The sequence below is a fragment of the Syngnathus leptorhynchus genome, chromosome 16 (genome assembly GCF_054491065.1).
Source record: "Syngnathus leptorhynchus isolate UIUO chromosome 16, UIUO_Slep, whole genome shotgun sequence".
Classification (NCBI taxonomy): Eukaryota; Metazoa; Chordata; class Actinopteri; order Syngnathiformes; family Syngnathidae; genus Syngnathus; species Syngnathus leptorhynchus.
The window spans coordinates 9199025-9220292 of NC_141210.1; the positions used below are offsets into that span (position 1 = coordinate 9199025).

A 21268-nucleotide genomic window follows, 5' to 3' on the forward strand; every position below is an offset into this window, starting at 1 on the left:
GTGTTCAGAGTTCTGTGCATCATTTTCTATCTTCCATTAAACTTGAATCCACGATGACCTGTCTAATGTAAATCAGGCAGCTCAACAGCACTGTAAATATGCAGATAATAAGAAGAAATCACTGTACAAACCAGTTCAGGATGGCTCATTTCCTACTTATATACCATATTGTTTAATAAACCTGTGAGCCACAGACTCTTGGTCACTTCTCTTTAGACTAACAGTCTTGATCTGTCTTTCTGACATCGTTTTTTTATGTTTTTTTTTATTTTTTATTTCCTGATTGAATTTTCCTTTCAAAATTAATGCTGAATAATTCATACAGTTTTTGGAACCCTAACCCAGTCTTCAAACCATGATTTCAAACCTTAACCAAAGTGCAAAACTCGGTCTTGAAATTCTTCGACTTAAAAAAAAATTAAACCTTGTTTAAGACATTAAATCCATACATTTAAATGTAATAGTAATTTAACAAAAGCTTACATGGTCACATTGACTACTTTGACCTTGAGATGAATGAGGTTAGTCTTTATAATCCGTTTCAAATGCTGTATAAGAATGTGTGAATAAATCGGTATCACTAATACAATTATCAACATTTGAGTAACACAAAAGAACGGCTTAATGTTTTCATATTACAGTTTTTGTTTTTGTTTTTTCTGCATTTTGTGATCAGGCGGTTTGGTAGACACCTTCTCTCATTAGGACTCGAAGGTCTTTCCGCTGTTGTCCGAGGTTAGTGTCCCCTGGTCTTTGGATAGCTGCTATACAGTTTCGTTCTCGCCGTCACCATGGCCCAGCTATACAGTTTCGTTCTCGCCGTCACCATGGCCCACTTCCTCACTTTAACCCGGTTCGGTATCCCGTCTTTATCCGCTCGAACCATTCGGAGGTTTCCACTATGCCAACGAGGCCTGAGCAGTTGGGTCTCGCGCACTTTGACGCGGGGTAAGCATGTGCTAGCCTAGCCTACTTTAGCACTATCGTCTCAACTCAACATGCCATTTCATAACCCTGATATATATGACAGCCAGATTATGCACACGTCAATGTACCGTTAAGAGTAAGCCCCCACGAGTTCTTTTTTTTTTTAAGAAGAAGAATTGTTTGTAGATCTTGACAATGTCCATCCTGTGTTTGTCAGACTCCCAGGTTGAACCGAAGCAGAGATGGAGCAGTCGGCCCAATCTGTGGCGTCCTCAACAGGCGTTCCCTCGGCTCAAGCAGCAGTCTTACTACAGTACGCATGAGGCTGAGAAGGAGCCCGAGGAGGATCCTTTGCACACCATCATCAGCGATGCAGAGACTGTGCAAGGTGCTGAAACGTGTCATTGGATTGTTAGAATTTATTCAACGCTTTTTTTTTTTTTTTTAAAGTAATCTCTTCTGATCTATCCAGGCAGCTTCTCCAAATATGAATTTCAAACTGAGACCAAGAAGCTTCTGGACATTGTTGCCAGGTCTCTGTACTCAGAGAAGGAGGTAAAGATAATTTTTCACAATGACCCCCCCCCCCCGCCCCAAATATTGTAAAGGTCCAGCCGCAACATAGAAATGCTATAAAAACTTTGGGGGGAAAAATGTTGCTGTACATGCTGTAAACACATTTAAAAGTTTTGAAATGTTACGAAACCTATTTAAATAGACATTTTAATGAACACTAATCCTTCGTTCATTACAGATGTAAAAAACCGCAATGTAGTGTCACCCTCTCATTTTTAACATACATAATTTTTTTGTGTATCAAGAAATTTATATTAAACCATATAAGTGCATATGTTATCATGTGCATATGTTATCATTAGAACATTAAGTAATGTTTCAAACATGTAAATACTATATTAATAGTATGAATGACATACTGAAGATAATGTATAAATAATATAAATATAATACGTGTGTGTGTGTGTGTGTGTGTGTGTGTGTGTGTGTGTGTGTGTGTGTGTGTGTGTGTGTGTGTGTGTGTGTGTGTGTGTGTGTGTGTGTGTGTGTGTGTGTGTGTGTGTGTGTGTGTGTGTGTGTGTGTGTGTGTGTGGCGTGAAGGCGCCTTCACTCTTTCTAGAAACATAGATTACTGTTTGAGCCACTCATGACAGGTCACCTTAGAGCAGGCCGGAGCACAGGTGATTAGACCACCTGTCAGGATGGGTTTGGAGTCAGTTAAGTTAAAGTTAACTAGCGCTAGGCTAGACTTCCAGCATGCACATAGCTCCTTGGGTAGACTAAAGCGTAACAGTTTGAATAGTGCTACAGTTCACATGATCGCGCTTTCTACTGAGGTGGCAGACAAATCCAAAAGCTCCACCCCGACCAGTATAGCTGATGATATGGTGACTGTTTCAGATAATATTACGTGTGTACCAAATATTTACTATCAAATTCCTACGGTCGTATCGTCCCACCGCGCGAATAAACAATTGAGAGGTGATGTCAGGCCTAGAGAACACAACCTCACTTTCATTTCGTTCAAAACTCCTCTGATAAATACAAACCCTGACCAACCGATTACACTTAAACTTGGTTTTATGAATATTAGATCGCTTCATACAAAAGCGGTTCTCGTTAATGACCTCATCACGGAACATAATCTAAATATATTTGGTCTTTGCGAGACCTGGTTAAAACCTAATGACTTGCTACCGCTTAATGAGGCCTCGCCTCCAAATTTTGTGAGCTCGCATGTGGCGCGTCCTCGAAAAAAGGGTGGGGGTGTTGCCCTCATCTCAAATTCCGATCTTAGATTTACGCCTCGTTCGATTAACATATTTAAAACATTTGAAGTTCTCACTGTCCGATCCACCGCTTTACCGTCATTTTATCTTGCTGTTATTTACCGTCCACCTGGGGCTTACGCTAGCTTCCTGGATGAATTTTCAGAATTCGTGGCTGATCTAGTGACAAACGCGGATAATATAATAATCATGGGCGATTTTAACGTCCACATGAATTTACCGTCAGAGCCACTTACTTCGGCGTTTCAGACTCTAATTGATACGTTTGGTTTTACGCAAGCCGTACAGGTAGCAACGCATAAGAATGGTAATACCTTAGATTTGGTATTATCCCGAGGACTGGCAACCTCTAATATAACAGTACTGCCTTACACTACTGTTTTGTCTGATCACTACTTAATAAAATTTGAAATTTTAGTTCTTAGTCAAAGACAAGAGAGCAATCAGAATTATAGCAGCCGTAATATTAACTCCATGACTGCGACTGCGCTATCTGGGCTACTGCCACCAGCAACTGCTGTATTGCCTTCATATACCGGCTCTATTGATAATCTTACAAATGAATTCAATGCTACATTGTTAAATGCCATTGACTCTGTGGCGCCGCTACGTCTAAAAACTCGCCGTAGACAGCCTACTCCGTGGTTCACAGATGAAACACGTTCGCTTAAACAATTAAGTAGAAAGCATGAGCGCAAATGGCGTTTAACCAAACTTGAGGTTTTCCATCAGGCATGGCGCGACAGCCTCCTGAAATATAAAGATGCGCTTATTTTAGCAAAAACTCGTTATTTTTCACAGGTCATTAATCTCAATAAGAACAATCCTAAATACCTATTTGATACGGTGGCAAAGCTAACACTACGCCAGCCAACCCCCGATAGCTCCTTTCACTCGGCTGACGAGTTCATGAAATTTTTTGCTCGAAAGATTGAATCCATTAGGGATGAGATCAAGATGACCATTCCGATCACTCAGTCGGGACCGCCGATTACCGGCGCCGACGATCATGCAATAACCCTTTCAAATTTTAAAAGCGTGTCCCTCGAAAGGCTTTCACAATTAGTTAGTGCGGCTAAACAAACAACATGTTTACTTGACCCGCTTCCAACCAAACTATTTAAAGAATTATTTCAAATCTTAGGACCGTCCGTTTCAAATATAATTAATCTGTCTATCTCCTCTGGGATAGTGCCAACAGCCTTTAAAACCGCTATTATTAAACCGCTACTTAAGCGACCAAATCTTGACCCGGACTGTCTCAGTAACTATAGGCCAGTTTCAAATCTCCCATTCATAGCAAAACTGCTTGAAAAAGTAGTAGCGCAGCAGCTTATTGATTACATGGTCGCTAATAATCGATATGAATCTTTTCAGTCTGGGTTTAGAGCTAATCATTCCACTGAGACAGCACTTGCTAAAGTGACTAATGATCTCCTCTTAGCTATGGATTCAAATACTTCATCGGTATTGTTACTACTCGATCTTAGTGCTGCCTTCGACACTGTTGACTTCAATATTTTACTAGAGCGTCTTAAAGGTAGTGTTGGTATTTCGGGGTCAGCACTAGGCTGGTTTCATTCGTATCTATCGGACAGGACGCACCGTGTGGTCCATGGCAATGCGTCCTCTGAGCTCTATAAAGTTACGTGTGGTGTCCCACAGGGATCGGTACTAGGACCAATTCTATTTAATATTTATATGACTCCGCTTGGGAACATAATACGTAAATATAATATTAGCTTTCAATGTTACGCGGATGACACCCAATTATATATGCCTTTATCAATGACAGATCCGTGGGACTGTTGTAATCTTGAGGCATGCCTTGCGGAGATCAAGCAATGGATGTCTCTCAACTTCCTTCGTCTGAACCCAGATAAAACTGAGATGTTGATAATTGGTCCAGCTCGTTATCAACATCTATTTAAGGAAACCGCTATAACTCTAGATAACCGTACTATCACTCAGAGTGATACTGTAACTAATCTCGGGGTAATATTTGACCAAACTCTCTCCTTTCAAAAGCACATTAAGAATATAACCAGAATAGCATTTTTTCACCTTCGTAATATTGCTAAGATTCGCCCAATCCTCTCGACCGGTGATGCCGAAATTATTATACATGCATTTATCACGTCGCGCCTGGACTACTGTAATGCATTATTCTCTGGTCTTCCCAAGTCCAGCATCAAAAGTCTACAGTTAGTACAAAATGCTGCTGCAAGGCTGCTCTCACGGACAAGAAAATTTGATCACATTACCCCAATATTAGCCAATTTACACTGGCTCCCGGTCCATTTAAGATGTGACTTCAAGGTTCTTCTATTAACCTATAAATCATTGCATGGCTTAGCGCCTTCATATCTCGTCGACTTAGTTTTTCCTTATGTTCCGTCTCGTAACCTTCGCGTGTGTGTGTGTGTGTGTGTGTGTGTGTGTGTGTGTGTGTGTGTGTGTGTGTGTGTGTGTGTGTGTGTGTGTGTGTGTGTGTGTGTGTGTGTGTGTGTGTGTGTGTGTGTGTGTGTGTGTGTGTGTGTGTGTGTGTGTGTGTGTGTGTGTGTGTGTGTGTGTGTGTGTGTGTGTGTGTGTGTGTGTGTGTGTGTGTGTGTGTGTGTGTGTGTGTGTGTGTGTGTGTGTGTGTGTGTGTGTGTGTGTGTGTGTGTGTGTGTGTGTGTGTGTGTGTGTGTGTGTGTGTGTGTGTGTGTGTGTGTGTGTGTGTGTGTGTGTGTGTGTGTGTGTGTGTGTGTGTGTGTGTGTGTGTGTGTGTGTGTGTGTGTGTGTGTGTGTGTGTGTGTGTGTGTGTGTGTGTGTGTGTGTGTGTGTGTGTGTGTGTGTGTGTGTGTGTGTGTGTGTGTGTGTGTGTGTGTGTGTGTGTGTGTGTGTGTGTGTGTGTGTGTGTGTGTGTGTGTGTGTGTGTGTGTGTGTGTGTGTGTGTGTGTGTGTGTGTGTGTGTGTGTGTGTGTGTGTGTGTGTGTGTGTGTGTGTGTGTGTGTGTGTGTGTGTAAAACATGCCGATATAGCTAAAGTTTACATACCGTAAATGGTTTTAGAACTCTTATTATTAACTTTTTTATAACAAGGTATAAGTGTACATACTGTAAATATGTTTTTAGAACTCTTGTTATTATAACATTTTTTATAACAAGGTACAGTACTGTAAATATGATTTTATTGTAACAACTTTTTTTTATAGCAAGTTACAAGTGTACGTACTGCAATTGTGTGGGCACTCCCTGCATTTTGCTGGTGTTTGGGCAACTTTCGGGCCATAATTCCTCAATTTAAAAGTTTTATTCTTAATTTTTGAAAAAAAATCTGCGTACTGAAGTTGCAATAAACGAACAAATATCGCGAGGGATTACTGTATTCCTTAGCGCCTGTTGTCTAGTGTGTACAGTTCTCCCAATGAGAGGCAAAGCTTGCTTGACTTGATTTGTCAGTTCAGCTGATTTTTACTCTAAAAACAAAAGAATGTAATATTTTATAAACATTGATTACATTGTATTAATTGTATAACATATGCCAATTATTCACGCAAGGTTTCATATACCCAAAGTCCATTAGCTTAATGCTAACATCCAAAGGGAAACAACGTAGATGTCCCAATGGTTTACCCGCCCACACAAAATGTCTGCATCTGTCTCTTTTTTTCCTTCTTAGGTGTTCATCAGGGAGCTTATCTCCAACAGCAGCGATGCTCTGGAGAAGCTGCGCCACCAACTGATGACCTCGGGCAACCACAAGGCTCCCATGGAGATCCACCTGCAGACAGACGCTGCCAAAGGCACCTTCACCATACAGGTGTCAGCACAACAAATATTCAGCCAATTAACAAATGCCACGTCCAACAAATAACAATGGAGTTTAGCGGGGAAATGTTGCATAAATGTTCCAAAAAAGTATTAAGACAGTTCTGCCACTTAATGGATGAACATCATACAACGTTTTTAGAATTTGTTTTTTTCCATTTTCCACAGGACACAGGAGTTGGAATGAACCAAGCAGAGCTTGTTGCAAATTTGGGAACCATCGCCCGCTCTGGTTCGAAGGTCGGGAGCTGCTCTTTCTATTTTCATTTAGTTAGAGAATTGCACCCGTAGCATTTGACACATCTTAAAGAATTGGCATGTGTTCTCTCTCGCTGCTCTTATATACTGTGGCATGCTTGAGATGATGAAAATGCAAAGAAGAGGACAGAAGTTTGACTGACGATCACTCAGGGTCATCTGTTTGAGACTTGAGATTGATGAGAGGGCAAAGATTTTTCCGATTTGGCTCGCTTTATGTGTGCGTCAGCTGAGTCCTCCGTGCTCTCTGCAGGCCTTCTTGGAGGAGTTGCAGAACCGGGCGGAGGCCAGCAGCGCCATCATCGGACAGTTTGGTGTCGGTTTCTACTCGGCCTTCATGGTGGCCGACTGTGTGGATGTGTACTCTCGCTCTGCCGAGCCCGACTCACCCGGATTCAAGTGGTCCTCAGACGGGTGAGGGCCGCACCCTGTGGACAGTGCCGACTGGTCAGCCTCGGCATCCGACCCGGGGCCACACTTGGCTTGCCAAGTCATTGAAGTTTTGAGCTACTCATGGATTTGCTCTTTTTGTTTCATTTACAAACTCACCTGAACCGCCAAATTAGAAAGTATCCCCTTTTGCCCATGTACTCTGGGATTCTTTCTGTTTTGATTCCGGGGGAAGCGCATTGCCACTCATCCGACATTTCTCCTGATGACACCGCACTTTAGGTCGGGGCTCTTCGAGGTGGCTGAAGCCAGCGGTGTCCAGCCGGGAACGAAGATTGTGCTGCGCCTCAAAGACGACTGCAAGGAGTTTGCCTCAGAGGACAGGGTGAAAGGTGCATGCCTCCTCCGTTCGTGCGTCTCTTCCGTTGTGTGTTTGCCCGGCAAACCAAGAAGCTCTCGTCTCTCCTTTCCAGACGTGGTGACCAAGTACAGCAACTTTGTCAGTTTCCCCATCTTCCTCAACGGTCGCCGGCTCAACACTTTGCAGGTGGGTTGTTAGCTCACAAGCTGCAAGGATGGAAGACGGCATTTGTACAAGCGCTCGCAATGCCGCCTTTTTGATTTTGGCCTTCAAAACAGCACGACAAGTCAGTTTCCCCATCTTCCTTAACGGTTGCCGGCTCAACACTTTGCAGGTGGGTTTTTAGCTCACAAGCTGCGAGGATGGAAGACGGCGTTTGTACAAGCGCTTGCAATGCCGCCTTTTTGATTTTGGCCTTCAAAACAGCACGAAGAGTCAATGAATCTGATTGTACCTGTTGTTGAACCAAACCCTTCATTACTCAATGTATATTAGAATTATGTTTATTACATCATTGTTCTTATGATGATGATAACTTCTCTGCTAGAGCAAAAACAAGCGCAAATCCTGAATCGGTGCCAACCCTCCAGCAAAGGTTACTACTTGCATCTCTCAGGGATGAGAATTTTCCATGGATTCAAGGATTTCTGTTTTTTCATTTTTTATATATACACACACACACACACACACCGTAATTTTAGGACTATAAGTTGATTGGGGGGGGCAACTTATACTCAGGAGTGACTTATATGTGATTTTTTTTTCACAAATTTTCACAATTCAAAAATCCGCGATGTAGTGAAACCACGATAAACGAACCGCGGTGTAGCAAGGGATTACTGTCATTTGAACTGCAAGTGACGTCACCTGTGCCACGCGGGGGTTGTTTACATAAAGGACAAAGGATTCGATCACGGGATGACGAAGGGCCCCACGTTTGAAGGATATAATGATTTGGAGTGACACAAGGTTTGAAAAACGTATTTATGTTATAGTTATTCGATATATTTTATTTCGTGTAGCAACTTGTATATGTTTTTATCGTTACACTTCAGTAGTTGTTGGCTCGTTGAACTCATGTTTTGTTAAATAAAGAGCTGTTTACCATACCCACGTTTTTCTTGTACTTTGTTAACGCTACAATATAGTTATATACTAGATCTGTGCGGCACGCGCGTGGCGATGTTGACATAAAGGATGAGGAATTTGATTGATGGATTTAATTATTAGGAGTGACACAGATGGTTTGATAATATTGTTGTTATATGATAGTTGTTTGAAATATACTTTATATATCGTTATATGGGTCTGTGTAATAATTGGAAATGCAACTTACAACGAGTCCGATGTCAGCGGCGCGGCACAAATTTAATGAATTGGAGTGACACAGATGGTTTGATAAACGTGTTATTTATGTAATACTTATTTGAATAACCCTGAATGTTACGTCAGGCCCGTTCTCAGCTCCTCGTTTGTGTATATGTCACGTTAGCATACTATATCGTTTAGCCTGTTGGTGCTGGTTCATGTCTTTTCTTGGTGTTGGATTTTGACAAATAAATTTGCCCCAAAAGTGCGACTTATACTCCGGTGCGACTTATATGTTTTTTTTCACTTTATTGTGCATTTTATGGCTGATGCGACTTATACTCCGGAGCGACTTATAGTCCGAAAATTACGGTATTTATATTATGATTATATATATATATATATATATATATATATATATATATATATATATATATATATATATATATATATATTTTTATATTCATTTTTATACATTTGCTATTCTCATCCCTGATGAAACAAAATGTTGTACACGCGCTTTCGCTTGATCCAAAAGACCCCAATTGGACTTGCATGGTGAACCAATGTTCTGTACTGCGTCATCCTCAGGCCCTGTGGATGATGGAGCCCAAAGAGATCAGCGAGTGGCAGCATGAGGAGTTTTACCGCTACGTGGCGCAGGCGTATGACAAGCCGCGCTACACGCTGCAGTACCGCGCCGACGCCCCTCTAAACATCCGCAGCATCTTCTACGTCCCGGAAACGGTGAGGGCTTTCACTTCAGATCTGGGTGCCGGCACGACTCACCCACGTGGCTCGCTTGCGCTTTGTCCAACGGTGTCTTTACGGCAACAGAAGCCGTCCATGTTTGACGTGAGCAGGGAGATGGGCTCCAACGTGGCGCTCTACAGCAGGAAGGTCCTTATCCAGACCAAAGCCACCGACATTCTGCCCAAGTGGCTGCGTTTCCTCCACGGTGCGTCACCGCCGCCTGGAGCTACCCGCGCCTACCGTCCTAATTCGGAATCTCATCTCATTTTACCGTTGCACAGGCATGGTGGACAGCGAAGACATCCCGCTCAATCTGAGCAGAGAGCTGCTGCAGGAGAGTGTCCTCATCAGGTACCAGGCAGTCTTTACGCTCACGCACATCGCTATCCGGAGGCGGAGCTACCTCGGCAGCCAGCTGACACGCTCACGTCAGCTTTTCATTGGCAATGTTTATATTTGGAATGAATGAGTTGACTGTGTAAATTCCTCCACGTGTGTGCCCCACTTGCACGTGGCCTTCGATATGTATCTTCCAGGAAGCTGCGTGATGTCCTGCAGCAGAGGGTGATACGCTTCCTACTGGAGCAGAGCAGGAAAGAGCCGGAGAAGTACAGCAGATTCTTTGAGGACTTCGGGCTCTTTGTGCGCGAGGGCATCGTCACCACCCCTGAGCAGGACGTCAAGGTGACTCGGACGTTGCATTAGCGAGCGGCTGCCTAGCGCTCACCGCCCTCTCCGCGTTTGTGCTCGATTGCACAGGAGAACATCGGCAAGTTACTTCGCTACGAGTCGTCGGCGCTGCCCGCTGGTCAACACACCAACCTGAGCGACTACGCCTCCCGCATGAAGGCGGGCACGCGCAACATCTACTACCTGTGCGCCCCCAACCGCCATCTGGCAGAGTGCTCGCCCTACTTTGAGGCCATGAAGCGTAAAGACATGGAGGTCACTTGCCGGTCACCAGGCTGAAATCACTTTCTCAATGTGTACTCTTATCTTCACACAAGAACACTCCAGGGAAAAAATCGACACGTTAATAACCCGCACTGATTCAGGCCCAAAACGAATAACTCACATTCGTCAGGCCAGACGTATGGGTATTACTTTAGCAAATGATTGACTGTCCAGCGTCGCATGTTGAAAATGGCTGGCTCTTTTTCCCCAATGCAATGATAATGGTTGACCAAAGTTGCCATTTTGAACAGCGATGATTTTGGAGATGCCACGCTTCCGCCCAATGCCAGCGACATGGAGGTTTTTGATGAGCTCCCCATGATAGCAATTCTTCTGTCAAGAAGCTTTCATCAAAGGTAAGCGCCCTTGTGACATTTGCCTTGAAAATGTCTGCGTATCCACCTCAGGTGCTGTTCTGCTACGAGCAGTTTGACGAGCTGACCTTGCTCCACCTGAGAGAGTTTGACAAGAAGAAGCTGATCTCGGTGGAGACGGACATTGTGGTGGACCATTACAAGGAGGAAAAGTTTGAGGACAGCAAATCCGGTGTGCTACGCTTCGTTTTCCGTTTGTTGTCTGGCATTCCATGGGATGCACACCTTGACAATCATCTTTTATTTTTATTTTAAACCCCCCCTTTATCGGCCAGCATCAGAGCGCCTGACTCAGGAGCATGCCAACAACCTGATGGCGTGGATGAAGAATGTCCTAGGCCCTCGTGTCACCAATGTCAAGGTAAACAAAAAAAAACTTGTGGTTGTCAGGTCTACGCCACCTCCATTAAAGAAATATCTGACTGTTTTGTCCAGTTGACTCCCCGCCTGGACACGCACCCCGCCATGATCACGGTGCTGGAAATGGGAGCCGCGCGCCACTTCCTGCGTACGCAGCAGCTGGTGCGCAGCACTGAAGAAAGAGCCCAGATACTGCAGCCCACTCTGGAGATCAACTCAGGGTAACTTCACGACTAAACATTTGGTTTTCATACTATCAGGATGGTTGCTGTGAAATGTCACTAGTTTGGGTCCTCCAAAGTCATGTTTCGTTAAAAATCTCAGTTTGGCGCCATCTGCTGGCCAAGCGCGTCTATTGAGCTGAGCAGAGAAGCTCCCTTGCATTGATTCGGAACTGCTTCGGGAGGATGTAGTCCATAGCACACTTTTTGGTCCGGTATTGATGGTCTCTTGAATTTTGACATGTGGTAAGACCCAGATGAGGTCAGAGAAGTCCCACTCTAACAGTGCACAACTTTGGTGTCTTTCTATGTCATAGACACAATCTCATCAAGAAGTTACACGCGCTTAAGGACTCCGACAGGGAACTGGCCGCACTGCTGCTTGAACAGGTAACACTCCCTGCACAAGATTCAACAGGAAACGCACAATGCCGGATGCCTTAAAGATGACTCACTGAGTTTAAGTTGCATTTTGGGGGAAATTTATTTGACAAAATCCAACACCAAGAACAGACATGAAACAGCAACAACAGGCTAAAAGATACGCTATGCTAACGTGACATAAACATAAACGAGGAGCTGAGAACAAGCCTGACGTAACAATAACAGTTATTCAAATAACATAAAAACCCATCTGTGTCACTCCAAATCATTAAATCCAGTGTGTGCGGCGCGCTGCTGACATCAGACTTGTTGTCGTCAGTTGCAGTTAAAATTATTCCACAGGCCCATATCACTAAATATAAACTATATATCAAATAACAATAATGGAAACATTTTATTGAACCATCCGTGTCACTCCAAACCATTGAATCCATTGGAATCTTCGTCCTTTGTGTAAACACTGGCGCCCGGAAGTGTGTGGAGTGCGCCGCTGACGTCAGTTGCAATTCAACTTATTCCACAGGCCCATATAACTATATATAAACTATATATCAAACTATAATACAAACAACAATTTTATCGAACCATTTGTGTCACTCCAATCCATCGAAATCTTCATCCTCTGTGTCACTTGAAAAAAAAACAAAAAAAAACGCTGTTGACTCCGGAACTCCATGCGCCGCTGACGTCAGACTCGTCGTCAGTTGTGGGTCCAATTATTCCACAGATCTACGTATTTAACTACCGTAATTTTCGGACTATTAGTCGCTCCGGAGTATAAGTCGCACCAGCCATAAAATGCACAATAAAGTGAAAAAAAACATATATAAGTCGCTCCGGAGTATAAGTCGCACTTTTAGGGCAAATGTATTTGTCAAAATCCAACACCGAAAACAGACATGAACCAGCAACAACAGGCTAAACGATAGGTATGCTAACGTGACATAAACACAAACGAAGAGCTGAGAACGGGCCTGACGTAACATTCAGAGTTATTCAAGTAAGTATTACATAAATAACACGTTTATCAAACCATCTGTGTCACTCCAATTCATTAAATCCATCGATCGTCCTTTATGTAACAATGCCGCATATGCGCCGCTGACGTTGGACTCGTAAGTTGCATTTCTAATTATTCCACAGACCCATATAACGATATATAAAGTATATTTCAAATAACGATCATATTACAACAATATTATCAAACCATCTGTGTCACTCCAAATAATTAAATCCATCAATCAAATTCCTCGTCCTTTGTCAACAACACCGCGCGTGCGCCCTAACGTCAGCCTTGTCGTTATTCCACAGATCTAGTATAGCTATATAACTATATTGTAGCGTTAACAGGCGGCTCAGTGGCACACTGGGTAGCACACTGGGTAGCACGTCTGCTACCCAGTTAGGAGGGTGCGGGTTCGATTCCACCTCCGGCCCTCCCTGTGTGGAGTTTGCATGTTCTCCCCGAGCCCGGGCACTCCGGTTTCCTCCCACATCCCCAAAAACATGCTTGGTAGGCCGATTGAGCACTCCAAATTGCCCCTAGGTGTGAGTGCGAGTGCGGATGGTTGTTCGTTTCTGTGTGCCCTGCGATTGGCTGGCAACCAGTTCAGAGTGTCCCCCGCCTGCTGCCCGATGACGGCTGGGATAGGCTCCAGCACGCTCGCGACCCCCGTGGGGACCAAGCGGTTCAGAAAATGGATGGATGGATGTATGGATGTAGCGTTAACAAAGTACAAGCCACCGGCGTGGACTTCCATCCCCAGAGGTGGCATTTCCACCCACGGAGGTGGAAGAGAGCTCCATAGAATAGGACCGGTCGTGCGTAGAAGCCATGTCCGAGCCCTATCCACCGTGCCCGGACAGCCATCCGGCTGAGCGCCGGCCCCCGACTTCCATCCACGGAGATAAAAGAGAGCTCCCGTCGAGTAGGACCGGGCGTGCGTAAAAGCCAAAAATAGTTTTTCAAACCTTCTGTGTCACTCCAAATCATTAAATCCTTCAAACTCTTCGTCCTTCGTGTCACTTACAAACAAAGCCGCTAATGATCCCGGTCGTACGTGGGGCCATTCGTCATCTTCGCCATCCCGTGATCGAATCTTTGTCCTTTATGTAAACAACCATCGCGTCACTTGAAATTCAAATTACAGCAATCCCTTGCTACATCGCGGTTCGTTTATCACGGTTGCCCCCCCCTTTTTTCCTTTTTTTTCAATTTTGCAAATTTGTGAAAAAAAATCACATATAAGTCGCTCCTCAGTATAAGTCGCCCCCCCCACCCAAACTAAGAAAAAAAACGTGACTTATAGTCCAAAAATTACGGTATATGAAACCATTTAAGTGCACATTTTATTATTAGAACATTAAATCATTGTTTCAAACATGTAAATTATACATACATCCATTTTCTGAACCGCTTAGTCCCCATAGTATAAATAACATACAGAAGATTTTGCATAAATATTGAAGAAATATAAATATTATACGTGTGTACGTGTAATATGTTAACAAGAAGTACTGGGCAGGCTATCGAGTTAGCGTAAAGATGCTAATTCGCGATCGTGATAACATGCGAAAATGGACCTCTAAAGGAATGTAAACCAACATTTGGAGCAATACTACATTGTTCTAAAGGTTAGACATATGTGATCGTTCATTTCTCTTGTTAGGAGACCCACTTACATACTCAATGACTGCTGTACCACATGTATGTACATGAATGTGAAACTGCAAGGTATCGCCTGAAAACAGCCTTCAAAATAAAACAGCCTCCCTCAAATCAAAGCGCGACTGAATAACATCCTCTTGGCGAATTCTTAACATATACTGTAAATACGTTTTTAGAACAGCTTTTATTATATTCTTTTTTATAACAAGGTACAAGTGTACATACTGTAAAGATGTTTTTAGAACTCTTTTATTATTATAACAATTTTTCTATAACAGGGTACAACACTGTAAATATGTTTTTAGAAGTCTTATTATAACATTTTTTATATAAAAAGGTACAAGTGTACGCACTGCAATTGTGTGGGCACTCCCTGCCTTCTGCTGGTGTGTGGGTAACCTTCATGCCATAGTTCCCCAAATTAGAAGTTTTATTTAGAATTTGAATTTTTTTTTTAATTCTTATACTCAGGAGCGACCTATATGTGAATTTTTTCACAAATTTTCAAAATTCAAAAATCCGCAATGTAGTGAATCCGCGATAAACGAACCCCGATGTAGCAAGGGATTACTGTAATTTGAACCGCAAGTGACGTCAGCGGCGCCGTGCGGCAGTTCTTTACATAAAGGACAAAGGATTCGATCACGGGATGACGAAGATGATGAAGGGCCCCACGTTTGAAGGATTTAATGATTTGGAGTGACGCAAGGTTTGAAAAACTTTTTTCTGTTATAGTTATTTGATATATTTTATTTCGTGTAGCAACTTGTATATGTTTTTATCGTTACAGTTCAGTAACAAAGAGTCGTTAAACCAAACCCACGTCTTTTCTGGTACTTTGTTAACGCTACAATATAATATATACTAGATCTCTGCGGCGCACGCGCGGCGTTGTTGACATAAAGGACGAGGAATTTCATCGATGGATTTAATGATTTGGAGTGACACAGATGGTTTGAAAATATTGTTGTTAGATAAACCCACGTCTTTCCTGGTACTTTGTTAACGCTACAATATAGTTATATACTAGATCTCTGCGGCGCACGCGCGGCGTTGTTGGCATAAAGGAAGAGGAATTTGATTGATGGATTTAATGATTAGGAGTGACACAGATGGTTTGATATTATTGTTATATAAACCCACGCCTTTCCTGGTACTTTAACGCTAAAATATAGTTATATTCTAGATCTCTGCGGCGCACGCGCGGCGTTGTTGACATAAAGGACGAGGAATTTGATCGATGGATTTAATGATTTGGAGTGACACAGATGGTTTGATAATATTGTTATATAAACCCACGTCTTTCCTGGTACTTTGTTAACGCTACAATATAGTTATATACTAGATCTGTGCGGCGCAGGAAGGGTGAGGAATTGGATTTGGAATGACACAGATGGTTTGATAATATTGTTGTAATATGATAGTTATTTGAAATATACTTGTATATTGTTATATGGGTCTGTGGAATAATTAGAAATGCAACTTACGAGTCTGACGTCAGCGGCGCGGCGCATATGCGGCGCACACGCGGCATTGCTTACATAAAGGACGATGATCGATGGATTTATTGAATTGGAGTGACACAGATGGTTTGATAAACGTGTTATTTATGTAATAGTTATTAGAATAACTGAATGTTACGTCAAGCCCGTTCTCAGCTCTTCGTTTGTGTATATGTCACGTTAGCATCACGTATCATTTAGCCTGTTGTTGCTGGTTCATATCTGTTCTTGGTGTTGGATTTTGACAAATAAATTACCTCAAAAGTGCGACTTATACTCCAGTGCGACTTATATATGGGGTTTTTTTTCACTTTATTGTGCATTTTATTGCTGGTGCGACTTATACTCCGGAGCGACTTATAGTCAGAAAAACGGTATCTTGCTGAAATAAGCAGCGGCGTCCATGAAAAATACGTCACTTGGATGACAGCATATGTTGCTCCAAAATCTATATGTACTTTTCAGCATTTATGTTGCCTTCACAGAAATGTAAGTCACCCATGCCATGGGAACCAATGCATCCCCATACCATCACAGATGCTGGCTTTTGAACTTTGCGCTGATAACATGCCACGGGAACTAATGTACCCCCATACCATCACAGATGCTGGCTTTTGAACTTTGCGTTGATAACAGTCCGCATGGTCCACTTCCTCTTTGGTCCGGAGGACACGACGTCCAGTGTTTCCAAAAACAATTTGAAAAGTGGACACAAAACACTTTTCCATTGTGCATCAGTCCATTTTACATGAGCTCGGGCCCAGAGAACCTGGCAGCGTTTCTGGATGTTGTTCATAAACGCCTTTTGCTTTGCATGGTAGAGTTTTAACCCGCACTTACTGATGTAGTGATGAACTGTGTTTACTGACAGTGGTTTTCTTAAGTTTTCCTGAGCCCATTTGGTGATATCCTTTACACTCTCATGTCGGTTTTTAAGGCAGTGCCGTCTGAGGAATCGAGGGTCACGGTCATTCAGTCTTGGTTTCCGGCGGTGGCGCTTACGTGCAGTGATTTCACCAGATTCTCTGAACCTTTTGATGATATTATGGACCGTAGATGTTGAAATCCCTAAATTCCTTGCAATTTTGCTTTGAGAAATGTTGTTCTTAAACTTTTCTACTATTTTCTCACGCAGTTGTGGACAAAGGGGTGAACCTCGCCCCATCCTTGCTTGTGAATGACTGAGCATGTTTGGGGAGGCTCCTTTTATACCCAATCATGGTACCCACCTGTTCCCAATTAGCCTGATCACATGTGGGATGTTCCAAATAGGTGTTTAATCAGCTTTTCTCAGCTTTCTTAGTATTTTTTACCACCTTTCCCAACTTCTACTGGATGTGTTGCAGCCATGAAATTCTAAGTTAATTATTATTTGGCAAAAAACAATTAGGTTTATCAGTTTGAACATTAAATATGTTGTCTTTGTGGTGTATTCAATTAAATAGGGTTTAGAAGGATTTTCAAATCGTTGTATTTTGTTTTTAATCACATTTTACACAATTTCCAAACTTCAACCGAATCATTTGTTCGTGCGTGCTTGTGAGAGAGACAGCTTGAAATCACATCCAAAAACCTCTGAAACAAATGTGGAACTAGAAATTCTCCACAAATTTCAAGGACTGTATGGTCCAAAAGTAGAAACAGTCTAAATTTGACTTGAAGTTTGAAAGTAAGGTTGACCACTTTGATGTGACTTCTGTTTAGATTTACGACAACGCCATGATCACGGCAGGCTTGAGTGACGATCCCCGGCCGATGATTTCCCGCCTCAACGACCTGCTGACAAAAGCACTGGAGAAGCATTGAGGGTCCAAGTACACTTTATCTTACCTTTGCCCTTTGAGGCTCTAAAATGCAAGTGGGTCATTCACGCTTTTCCATGAGCCCTTTTTGTATTTTAATTAACTAATTTGTAAACTCTCATCGTATTTTCGAGGATGGCAAACTGAAGAGGGAATTGTAAATAAGCTGGCAGCGTCTGGAGAACACGGTCCACTTTTTACTCAAAAAGTGACATGACATGTCCTGTATGTTAGACTTCACGTCCAAAGATCGAGTCAAAATGGCCACGGGGAAGTGAGCCTCTGTACTTTGGGGCTCCGGCGTCCCGACTGCCCCTTTCCGTCGCATTTCCAACCTCATCCCAATTTACTCTTCCTGTGTTTCTAGCCGCCGGACCGGTATCAGGATCCGGAAACTCTCTTCAAACCCTCAGGAGAAATGTCAGGAAAGTTTGTCTATGTTAGCGAGGAAGCGCTGCGCCCACCACTCGTCCAGATCTATAGGCACAAAGTCTGAGGAGAAGACAGAAAGGACCATCATCATCGCAAACAGTTTATATATAAACGCCAAGAAAGAAATTCAATATATATAAACGCCAAGAAAGAAATTCAAAGTCTCCATTAAGTTGAGTTTGTGATTGAATAGTTTTTATCGTCAGGCTTAACTGTCATTTTGTCTGCTGCAAACGAGTATACTGACCGTTCATGTGAGTGCTTGGAGTGTCGTCTTTGTAGTGGACTGTAGTGGAGTGTACCGTAGCTGCCACGCTTCCTGTCGTCCGGCCGTTTCCTTGCTCATGCCAAATTGCCTCCTGCCAGGCTGTATATAATACTAAGTCACAAATCCCATCAACCAGAATAATAATAAAGTATATCTTTGATCTTGCTAAATTAGTAGGAGTATTATTCTTTACCGCCAACCCCACTAATCATCATCTTATTGCATAAACGCCGTCAATATGCCATCGTATGATGCAATGATCAAAACCATTGTTTAAAAATGTCCCAAAAACGTAACTTCACAAAATTAAATGTGCAACAAAACCGAATCACACCTCACATCGATGAGGGCGTGCGTTGTTACAAAGTCAGGTTGGTTACATACTAACCAAAATGTCTTTGTTTTGAAATGTCACCCACATATTTCAAAAATCAATGTGCGACGCATCATAACTCCAGGCCATCCAGCTCAGTGGCCTAGTAGTAGAGTGTCCGCCCTGAGACTGGAAGGTTGTGAGTTCAAACCCCGGCCGGGTCATACCAAAGACTTTAAAAATGGAGCCCATTGCCTCCCTGCTTGGCACTCAGCATTAAGGGTTGGAATTGGGCGGTTAGATCACCAAATGATTCCCGAGCGCGGCACCGCTGCTGCTCACTGCTCCCCTCTCCCCCAGGGGATGGATCAAAATCACATGGGGATGGGTTAAATGCAGAGGACAAATTTCACCACACCCAGATGTGTGTGTGACGATGATTATTGGAACTTTGACTTTGGGACTTTGACTTTGAGCCACGCTCTCGATGAGGACTTTGCAGTCATTTTGTCAGAACACCCAAAAAGAAGGAAATAATCACTCCAGATTCGCAAATGATAATGAACGAAGATAGAGACGTGGTTTTCCTCCAAATATACATGGTTGGTTTTCTATCACATCGATTTGGTCTAACAATTTTTATGGTCCAAACACGGGGAAGGTGCCTGATGAAATACAACTGTGTATTTTGTCCAAAGTTTGTTATTTTGAAAGAGGTAGAACGCAAAAGTGCTTGAAGGGGTGGGGGGTTGCCTATCAGAGTAGGAGCAGCTGTGAGGGTGTCGCCCTGTAGTGAGGCAAAGTTGTGCTGATACAAAACACACGAGCGTGTGTGTAGATACCGTGTAGCTCTTGTTACGAGGTCTGACTGGAAAGACTAGAGTGTGCGTGCGTGGCCGGCTGCCTGCCTTACCCTCATACACAAACTTTACGTTGTCCTCGTGTGCCGCCGCTGACTCCCACTCCTGCCGGGGGTCCGTGGGCAGACTCAGGGAGGGCTGGTGGTACTTTTTGCCATTGGGCCAGTTAAAAACAATCTTGGGTGCCGGAAGACTGAAAGAAAGAGCCATGATGGCAAATATGTCGTTTTAGTAGGGAGAAAAAGTCAAAGCAATTTGGTCGACAACAGCTGAGTGGAGGACCATGTGTCACCTTTGCACAAGGTCACACACATTTAAGGCAGGGTGTCAAAGGTTGTGCGACATGCACGTACATACACGAATATAAATATAATTAAAAGACGCCCCCTCTCCCAAAAAAGCAATAGACCTTCATACCATTAACCATAACCATTTTTTAACTGCAGATAAAAGCTTCTTTTTTTGGCATTTGGGAGTTATGTTGTCTGTAGATTGTAAAATGAAACAAGTGTTCTTTTTGCTGTAAGATAGTATATACCACCAAAAGCATGGATCATTTATTTAGCAGTGGTTTCTTATGTTTGTGTTTGTATGAGATTAGTGAATAAGCTGCCAAAGGTTCGTCCAGAGCGAACACCACTTGTTAGTGACTCATTGATAACCCCAGAAATACACTAAAAACATTGTGGGGTCATTGGCTTTGTTTCTTTCCTAATGTCCATGAACGCATCACTCACTTGGGCAAACTCCAGGTCGTCTGCTTGTGCTTGAAGTCGCTTGTTTTGCTTTCAAGCGGCTGCGTGGGCCCTAAAAGACCACAAATTAATGGTATTATTATTATTCAAATAATATTATGTTTGTTGCGCTCACCCGTGCGCCGCTGGGTCACCAGTTTGCTTGGACCTCTGGTGATAGTGTACATCATTGAAAAAGTCACACGATTCTCTACGGAGTTAAAACTCACGCTGGAACTCCGTCGGGTGAAAAAGTTTCTTAACAGACCAACATAAAAAACATTACAACACTGGAGAGTTGAAAATGTGTCCTGTCGAGACGCTCAATGTCATCCATGCTGCATTCGTAAGAGTTGAGACGCACGAGTCGTCAAATGCAACATTGACCCACGTGCCTCTAACGCCTTTTCACACTTAAAGGCACAGTGCCACTGAAATTGGAAGTCGAATGGCACAGTAGAGTCGTTAATCGTCGTGGCTTTTTAAATTCGTTCCACTCAAGAGTTGTAACTTGTAATGTTGTTGTTGTTTTTAGTACTGTAACATAATGTTATATGGTATGGTGCAAGCAAAATATTGAGGAAGACATGAGTCCAGTCTACGTCTCAGGACCGTAGTTTGTATGTGTATTTGCACAAAGGTGTTTACCTCACCACCAAAGAAGGGATGCTGATTTTTGGCCTTTTTTTCATGCTGCAGGTAGGAAAGTAACCACACGTGACACAGGCATATTATAGGTGAGGGCTCTGTGGCTGCCACAGGGTGGCGCAGTATGTCAATAC

The 21268-nt window shown here is 43.0% G+C and overlaps 2 protein-coding genes across 4 annotated transcripts; one reads left to right on the forward strand and one right to left on the reverse strand.

Annotated features, from left to right (window-relative positions):
* The first annotated feature begins 693 nt into the window (after positions 1-693).
* Positions 694-18749, forward strand: trap1 (TNF receptor-associated protein 1). Of its 3 annotated transcripts, XM_085934890.1 has the most exons (20): positions 694-800; positions 837-948; positions 1145-1315; positions 1400-1482; positions 6396-6536; positions 6713-6784; positions 7056-7216; positions 7475-7584; positions 7666-7739; positions 9453-9608; positions 9699-9819; positions 9896-9965; positions 10151-10298; positions 10374-10559; positions 10976-11114; positions 11218-11303; positions 11378-11523; positions 11841-11913; positions 17782-17885; positions 18247-18749. In XM_085934890.1, exons 1-19 carry the CDS (start codon positions 792-794, stop codon positions 17881-17883), a joined length of 2160 nt encoding a protein of 719 aa, XP_085791016.1. In that variant the 5' UTR covers positions 694-791; the 3' UTR covers positions 17884-17885; positions 18247-18749. The 3 variants fall into 3 exon arrangements, with proteins under 3 accessions (XP_085791016.1, XP_085791015.1, XP_085791017.1); XM_085934889.1 differs by lacking the exon at positions 694-800 and having other exon boundaries at positions 806-948; XM_085934891.1 differs by lacking the exon at positions 694-800 and having other exon boundaries at positions 806-948; positions 17782-18749.
* Positions 17543-21068, reverse strand: LOC147044773 (MAPK regulated corepressor interacting protein 2-like). The gene is made up of 5 exons (XM_085934892.1): positions 20623-21068; positions 20490-20559; positions 19806-19945; positions 18559-18678; positions 17543-18371 (listed from the first exon to the last, which is right to left on the reverse strand). The coding sequence occupies exons 1-5, from the start codon at positions 20675-20677 to the stop codon at positions 18301-18303; spliced, it is 456 nt and encodes a 151-aa protein (XP_085791018.1). The 5' UTR covers positions 20678-21068; the 3' UTR covers positions 17543-18300.
* Positions 21069-21268: the final 200 nt, after the last annotated feature.

Bases quoted from the DNA above. Each gene is read 5' to 3' on its own strand.
- trap1 (XM_085934890.1), top strand. The intron at 6,537-6,712 runs GTGTCAGCACAA...CATTTTCCACAG, and splicing joins AAGGCACCTTCACCATACAG to GACACAGGAGTTGGAATGAA. The intron at 9,609-9,698 runs GTGAGGGCTTTC...TTACGGCAACAG, and splicing joins TCTTCTACGTCCCGGAAACG to AAGCCGTCCATGTTTGACGT.
- LOC147044773 (XM_085934892.1), bottom strand. From the start codon at position 20,677: ATGATGTACACTATCACCAGAGGTCCAAGCAAACTGGTGACCCAGCGG. The intron at 19,946-20,489 runs GTGAGTGATGCG...TCTTTCTTTCAG, and splicing joins ACGACCTGGAGTTTGCCCAA to TCTTCCGGCACCCAAGATTG. The intron at 18,372-18,558 runs GTCAGTATACTC...TCTTCTCCTCAG, and splicing joins TCCAAGCACTCACATGAACG to ACTTTGTGCCTATAGATCTG.